Source organism: Aethalodelphis obliquidens, unplaced genomic scaffold (genome assembly GCF_003676395.1).
Source record: "Aethalodelphis obliquidens isolate GAN/ISIS:26980383/991018 unplaced genomic scaffold, ASM367639v1 scaffold1019, whole genome shotgun sequence".
NCBI classification, from domain to species: Eukaryota; Metazoa; Chordata; class Mammalia; order Artiodactyla; family Delphinidae; genus Aethalodelphis; species Aethalodelphis obliquidens.
In genome coordinates, this window is record NW_020838930.1 from 1 (window position 1) to 8,210 (window position 8,210).

General features: G+C 51.1%; 1 protein-coding gene and 1 pseudogene across 1 annotated transcript; one reads left to right on the plus strand and one right to left on the minus strand.

Annotated features, from left to right (window-relative positions):
- LOC113616959 (uncharacterized) lies at positions 1-61 on the minus strand (annotated as a pseudogene).
- A 5,024-nt stretch (positions 62-5,085) lies between these two features.
- On the plus strand, positions 5,086-6,684 carry LOC113616958 (armadillo-like helical domain containing protein 1; the record flags this gene model as incomplete). The annotated part of the gene is made up of 6 exons (XM_027100307.1): positions 5,086-5,296; positions 5,398-5,470; positions 5,617-5,746; positions 5,839-5,916; positions 6,225-6,306; positions 6,380-6,684. Coding segments are annotated over 6 exons (780 nt in total), but the record flags the coding sequence as incomplete, so codon positions are not given.
- Between the last annotated feature and the right edge of the window lie 1,526 nt (positions 6,685-8,210).

Below are 8,210 nucleotides of genomic sequence, written 5' to 3' on the forward strand. Positions count from 1 at the left end.
TCCACGGAAATCTTTAGTAAAAGGCGAAAGATTTATGCGTTCTGAAGAGAAACCAGAGTATGCCGTCATAGCCTCTCACACAGTCCTCGGCTAACTGGAAGTCCCAAGGCACCAACGGTAACTATTTACCCGCAAACAACGAGTGACTTCTGCAATTATTTCACACACTTCTGTGAAAATATCCTGATTCCGAGCGGGGCTGGGAGTCAAAACAAATAGAAGGCTAGAGCCTTTTGAAAGTAGGCAAGATCCCGAATGCAATGCATTCTGGGTATGTAAATGAAGCTGAGTCACCAACCTCGCGCTTCGGCAAATGCCTTCCTTTATTAGTTTTCCTGCTCGGTCTAGAACCACCACCAGGGGGCGAAGCAGAAACCAGATAGCAATATAGTCGCCGAGCCCAGCCAGAAAGTCTGTTTTATTTTGTTTTGTTTTTATTAAGGGACGACATTTATTCCTTTTCCAAATGTTACAGTAAGACCAGGGGCAAGAAAATGGTTTTAGCAGTTAGGGAAAAGAAAAGTGCAAATCTGGAGTTTGGCCGTTAAAAGTTATTTACAACACTGTGGGGGGAAGGAAGAAAAGAAGTTGTTTCACATTACAGGCCTCCCCACAACCCCAAAGCTTAATACTTGCTTAAAAGTCAAAAAAGAGACACAGTTGACTCACAAACTGGAGGTTAGATCTTGAGTAAGACATTTAGAAAAACCTAGACAAGGGCAGTGTCCTCCCCCGCCCAGTTGCCACTGCAGGCACAGCACAAGAGACTACAAACAGCAGGGGAACGTGGACACTCAGAGTTTGGGAGTGTAGGCACCCCCACCTCTGGCTCACGGATTTGGGGAGTAAACATAACCTACTTGGAGAAGAATTGGGGAAGACAACCAGCAAACTGCCTTCTGCGTGGCTGGGAAAGGGAAGGAGGTAGGGCCAGGGGCAGGAGAATTTCACATCAGTAACCTAACTTGGGAAACTGCAAGGGACCATCTTCAACTGGCCTTAAGAGCAAGAGCAGATGGATGATGGTGTTGCCGAAATATCAGCTTGCCTGTGCACCAATGCCGAACAGAAATACGGAGACAGATTTTGGAGGAAGAGAGAGATGGCTTTATTTTTCTGCCAGGCAGAAAGGAAGACACAGCAGGCTAGCGCCTGAAGAACTGTGCCCCCATCTCCTTCGGTAATAGGAAAAGATTTTATATGTGGGGCTCGCAGTCTGGCATATATGATAAGGATCAAAATAGTGAAGGTCTTGCATTCTTCTTCTTCCTGCGTTATTTCATAACAGTCACTGCTGGCATCAGGCAGCCCCGTAACTGCGTCGGTGCGTCTCGGGGCTCTTGGCCTGCGTGACCTTCTTTCTGAAATGCAAATGCTACAGGGGGTGATTTGCTACAAGGCAGTGCAGGATGTAATTCACATAGTGTTAAAGAGTCATAGGTTTGGGATGTTCCTGGTGGCACAGTGGTTAAGAATCCACCTGCCGGGCTTCCCTGGTCCCGCAATGGTTGAGAGTCCGCCTGCAGATGCAGCGGACACGTGTTCGTGCCCCGGTCCGGGAAGATTCCACATGCCGCGGAGCGGCGAGGCCCGTGAGCCATGGTCGTTGAGCCTGTGCGTCCGGAGCTTGTGCTCCGCAACGGGAGAGGCCACAACAGTGAGAGGCCCGCGTGCCACAAAAAGAAAAAAAAAAAAAAAGAATCCACTTGCCAATGCAGGGGACACGGGTTCGAACCCTGGTCTGGTAAGTTCCCACATGCCAAGGAGTAACTCAGCCGGTGTGCCACAACAACTGAGCCCAAATGCCACAACTCCTGATGCCCGCGTGCCTAGAGGCCGTGCTCTGCAACAAGAGAAGCCACCCAATGAGAAGCCCGCGCACTTCAACGAAGAGTAGCCCCCGCTCGCCGCAACTAGAGAAACCCCACACGCAACAACGAAAAACCAATGCAGCCATACATAGTAAATAAATAAATAATAATGTCCATAAATTAAAAAAAAAAGAAAAGAAAAGAAAGACACTTTCCCCTTTAGAGCAAAGGGCAGGCATGCTTACTGACTGCTATATAACATTCAGGTTCTCTGAAATCAGGGTTCCTCTTTGTAATAAAATCCATTGCATAAGCAGGCGTTCATCTGTGTTACTCCCATGGGACTTGGGGGCAAAGGGAACTGATGCAAAAAGAGAAAACCCATATAATCAATATGAAGACTATAAAAGGAGACATCATTATAGATGGTACATTCATTAAAATGATTTTGTAATGACATAATGAAAACTTCTTGCAATATGTTTGAAACTTTAGACGAAAACAGCGAGAAAATATAATTTACCAAAACGTACTCGAGAAGTAGAAAACCCAAAGTGTCCTCTAACCATTAAAGAAAAGGAATCAGTAATTAATTTTTTCCATAAGATCAGAAGCTTCAGAGAATTCGATCAAACATTCAAGAAAACATTCTAGTCTTAAACTCTTCCAGAGATTAGAAAAAGAGAGTACATCTTTTCCAAAAATCCCTTTCAAAGATTTTCCTGGAGGAGCGGCCATAGCACAGGAATAGACACCAGTCTTGGAGAGTTACAATCAGTAAAGGAGAGAGTGGCAAATGTAGCTAAGTGTACTCTGGCCTCTCTTCACATCACTTGTCCTTTTTTGTTTTTTCGGCTGACTTTGGGTCTTCGTTGTGGTGCGTGGGCTTCTCGTTGCAGTGGCTTCTCTTGTTGTGGAGCGCTGGCTCAGTAGTTGAGGCACGTGGGCTCAGTAGTTGTGGCTTGCGGGCTCTAGCACGCAGGCTCAGTAGTTGTGGCGCACGGGCTTAGTTGCTCTGCGACGCGTGGGATCTTCCCAGGCCAGGGCTCGAACCCGTGTCCCCTGCATTGGCAGGTGGATTCTTAACCACTGTGCCACCAGGGAAGTCCCAGATCACTTGTCTTTTACCTTTTACTAAAGATTTTGTGGAGAGGAATGTGTGGGAGGGTGCCTTCTCATCTAAGACGGAAAGTTTCCAAGGTTTCATCTATTAGGTATGACCTTTGCTATAGTTTTTGGTAGATAGCTCTTACCACACTGAGATTCAATTTTCTCAAACTTTCTTTCTATTAAGATGATATATGTGCATTGCTAGATGGCACATTATTCCTTTTACACACTGCTAGACTCAATTTGCTAATATTTTGTGTAGAATTTTTGCATCTGTGTTCATGAGTAAGATTGCTATATAACTTCTCTAGAGCCTCACTTACAGCTGGGGCAGGGAATCGGAGAACGCAGTTCCCAACCTACAACTTAAACTTGGAACTGCTTTCTGAAAGAACAAGTTGGCTGCATCTTCTATCTCTTAACTACGCACCTCTTTATAGTTCTACACATCAGCCATTTGTCTTTGAAATCCCACATACTTACCCTTATCTAAGTAAAACCTCAAAAGATTCCACTACCAATTCTCAAGTGTTTCTCTCCACGAAAGTCTTTGCCAAGACACAAAAGATTTCCTTAAACTGGGGAGGAATGTGTATGTGAGTACCATGCATGCCCATCCTCCCATATATCGTTGGTCCCCCAACGTTTGTGCTGCCTTTGTACCTACCAACAAAAACCTGTCTTCCATTGTAGAGAATGACCCCTAAACATGTTCTTACTGGGTAAAAGCTCCTGACAAGAAAATAAAAGGTGGGACTTCCCTGGTGGCGTAGTGGTTAAGAATCCACCTGCCAACGTACGCTCGTAAGATCCCGAGCAACTAAGCCCATGCGCCACAACTACTGAGCCTGAGGGCCACAACTACAGAAGCCCCCACGCCTAGTGCCGGTGCGCCACAACAAGAGAAGCCACCTCAAGGAGAAGCCCGTGCACTGCCACAAAGAGTAGTAGCCCCTCTGCTTACCACAACTCGAGAAGGCCTGTGCACAGTAACAAAGACCCAACGCACCCTTAAATAAATAGATTTTAAAAATTTTTTTAAAAGGAAAACAAAACATTATTTTTTGTTTTTCAAACAGATAATACTGTTAATATTTCTCACGTAGTCTACACTGCATTCTGGTATGCAGATGAGCTAGTCAGGGAAACAACTGTGCCCTCGAAGTAGGTGGAGAGGCCAGCGGCACTTGACTCTGCAGCTGGGGGGACAGCTCATTTCTAAGCCCCATCTTCCATGCAGCAAGCACTTGTGTTTACCCGCTGTCCTATCACACCACATTACCTGCCCGCTTCCAGCTCTGCCTGTCTGCGGTTCTTTTCTCTTTACAAAAATATTCAGTCCTCTGCCATCTTCCCAGGCTCTCCCACAGCCCACCGACCCCTTTTATAGCACTTGTCACCAAACTGTTCGCCGGGCACAAGACGTGTCCTATGCAGGTTGGTCGAAAGGCTGAGTCAATGCTGGATGGAATGAATGACTGCGAAGCAGCCACAGAAAATGCCCTCTTTAAATTCTAGTCCCCTCCTCCTTCCTAACCGAATCTTTCCCTCCTTTTGCTTCCACCGCTTCCTAGCTGTGGTACCTTATGGCAAGTGCTTTACCTCTCTGTGCCTCATTCCCTCAAATGTCCAATAGGGATAAGTCATCATGCTGTTGCAAAATGAAGCTCCTTGGTCACTGGGATCGTCACTGGGACTCTGAACAGAGAGCCCTCTGCACAGAGCCTAGGCAAACAAGGCCTCAATAAGGGTCCGTCAGAAAGGAAAGTTTCTCTAAACTGCTGTCGACCTCACCTCCTTTCTCATTTTCTGCTACACATCCCCACCCACTTGCTCTGTCTCCCCCTCACCCCTTGTCTTTCCCCATCCTGTCTCCCTTTGAAGACCCGCCGTCCTTCCCTCCTCCAGGAAACATTCTAGATTCCTCAAAGCCCTCTGGCGGCCCTACCTCTGTGGGGCCTCCAGCTCTTTTCAGCCTCTAAGCGTCCACCTTCTTCCTCCGGCTCTGGCTGGTTCTGTGAGTCCCAGGGGGCCTCGGCCTCCTCCTCCCTCTCCCCTTTAACTACGAGCTCCAGAAGGGCAGGACTGAGGGGTCGCCGGCCCAGCTCCCCCCACGCCTGGCACAGTGCTGGCCAGTAAGAGGTGCTAAGAAAGGTCGATAAAGAGTTGGAGGGGAGGGGGTGCTGCTTCCTTGCGAGGGCGAGGGCGGGGAGTGGAGCGGCGGGCCTCTCCAGCGCCCCTGCCTTCCCCAGCCATCGAGCTGATCAAGGACCTGGTCAACTACGACGTGCGCCCGGCGCTTCTCAAGGGCCTCGTGGCGCTGCTGATACCGTCCTTCAAGGAGACCAGCAAACAGCAGTCCCAGATCGTCAGCGGTAGGGATCCACTGAGAACGGGGTGGTGGACCCCAACGGGGCAGGGTGGAAGATGAGGACGAGGGGTCCTCCAGTCTCACGGCCACTCCTCCCTCTTCCAGACTCTTCGGTTCTGCAGCTCACCACCCACCTGCCGTGGTTTTTGCAGCAGGCCGCGGCCGCCAAGGCCATCAGGTAAGCGGGCAGCAGGTAGTGGGCGGATGCGGCAAGCCAGGCTCCGGCGCTGCCCGCGGGCCCCCAAGAGCGCTCCGGCCGCCGGAGGGTCCCACGGGGCCGCCGCAGCATGAATCCCACCCCCACCCCACGCCACCCCCGCCCAGGATCCTGGCGCGAGGCAACACGAGCCTGGCCGAGGAGATGCTGCACCTGCGCGTGGTGCACAGCCTCATGGCCGCCATGGGCAACATGGACCACAGCAACAGCCAGCGGCAGGCCAGCCTCACGCTAGAGGTGCGCTGGGCGGCCGGGTGGCGGGCGGCAGGGCGGCGCGGCAGGCACAGAGCGTGGGCACGGCAGTCACGCCCCCTCGCCCGCCCACGCAGTACTTTGTGCAGTTATTCCCAGTGGTGGAGGAGCACGTGCGCAGGTCCATGGGGGAGGAACTCTACAAGCTCTTCCGTGTAAGTGCTCCCGCCCCGCCGCGCCCCGCGGGACACAACAGTGCCCCTGTGCACAGCCCAGCGCACGGCCCCTCCCCCTGTACACCGCACACACAGATCGGCCTCGGGGCCGGCAGCGGGAGGGACTGCCCTGGCTTGGGCTTCTCCACCTGGCACCCTTCCGTCCCCTTTCCTGCCCTTCCACTCAGGTTAAGAGCCTGACCGCAGCCTGCAACCTCCATGTGCCCACGCCCAACTCCAAGTCCAGGTTGCCCTGGCATCCAGCCCGCCCTGGCATCCAGCCCAGTTCCCCTTGCTCCTGTCCTCAGGGCAACGCCGAGGACTTGTACAGGAGAATAGATAGCAATCAGGCGGACATCTTGGCGGCCAACGAAGTCAATGTCACCAAAGGTGAGTGGGGTGTGAGGGGGCTGGAGCAGAGGTGCGGCGGCACCCACACTCAGGCTCATCTCCCTGTCCCCAGAGCTGCATCTCAGTGGCCTCTCCGACAGCACCATGAGCTCTTACTTTGGCCATTGTAATCAGGGTCAGGTGGCCTACATCACACACTTCCAGAGGGAGGCTGTGGGAGAAAAGGAGCAACAGAGCCTCCAAGGCAAGCCAGGAAGCCCAGGCTGTGTGGCAGGGAAGCCTGGCAGGAGGAAGGAGCCAGGGCCAAGCTCCGGTTGACTCTTCTTGGCCCTTGGTGGGAGGCTGGGGATCTGCCCGCCAGAAGGGGAAAAGGAGAGCTGGCTGGGAAGGGTTCAATAAACAAACGGTCTTGCTATCTGTCTGGTGTCCGTGTGTGGAGGGCAGAGGGCGATCTAGTGAGAGTTATGATGACGGGTCGGGGTGCCTCTGCTCACCAAGGAAAAACGCTGGTCTGAGGGGAAGGACCACCAACGTCGTAGAAGATTCAAGGGCACAGCCTGAGGAGCGGGCCTTACCTCAGCTCCCTGCTGGCCCCTGCACTCTCCCCTCCAGGACACCACACCCACCTGGTTTTTCTCCTGCCTCTCCGGTTGCTTCCTTTCATTCTCTTTTGCTGATTCCTCCTCTTCAACCCAGCTTCCTTCAAGGTGGAGTGAGGCAGGACTCTGACCTGGAGCCTCTTCCCTACCTTTACACCCTGGTGATTCCATTGCTTTAAATACCACTTCTGTGCAACGACTCCCACGTTTCTATTTCCAGCTAAACATTTCTACCTCATGGTGTTGTCGACCAAAAATTTAATCTTAGTCGATCTAAGAAAGCAATGAAAAATTTTATTTGAGCCAAATTGTGGCGTATGAGCAGGAACAGCCTCTCAGAAAGCTCCAAGTACTGTTCTGCCTGTGAGAGGTCAAAGCACAGTTATCCAGGTCTTTGTTCGTTAAATGACGTACACAGTGACATTCACACAATCCACATCGACACCTACAAAGCAAGTAATGGGTCATGGGTCATCAGGGCCCCTTACAAGATCAAGGAGGAAGGTTATCTCCTAAGGAGTTACCTTGTTGATACCAGGAGAAGGTTGCTCTTTACAGTTGACCAGGTATTTCTGCCGACAGGGAGGTTGGTCGATGCATGGTGCAGATACGCAATGCACAGTAGAGGGAAGAGAGGAGGCCAAAGGGCAGAGAAAATTATTTATGTTCAAATTTTCCTTGACTCCCTTTAGAATATGCATTTGTATTTCATCAGTGTCCAAAGCTGAACTCCCAGTCCTGTGCCATCTTCCCCAACTCAACTGATGGCAACTCATCCTTCCTGCCACTCAGAACAAAATCGTGGTGTTCTCCTTGATGTCTCTCTTTAACCTCTGGATCCATCCTGTCTGTTGACTCTACCTTCCAAATATACCCAGGATCCAAGTATGTCTCACTACCTCCATTGCTAATACTCGGGTCCAAGCCACCATCATCTCTCCTCTAGATGACTCTGCTTTCTGCCCCATTCTCTTTGTCAGCACAGCAGCCACAGTGGTCCTTGTAAACTTCAGATTCTGTCACTCTGCTCAGAACCTTGCAGGGCTCTCCATTTCACTGAGTAAAGCCCAAGCCCTTACTGTTACGGCCTCCACGGTGATCTAGGCTCCCATGACTTCTGAACTCTCTCCTACTTCTCTCTCTCTTCTTCACTGGGCACCAGACACATTGGCTGTGTGGTTCTTGAAGCTGACAAAACAAGCTCCCGCTTTAGGGCTTTTGTGCAGACTTTTCTGCTGAACACTTGAGAGAGGTCCTCTTCCTAGAACCCTCACCCCAGGTGTCTGCATGGCTAACTCCATGACCTCCTTTCAACTCTTTACACAAAAGGTATCTTCTCAGGAC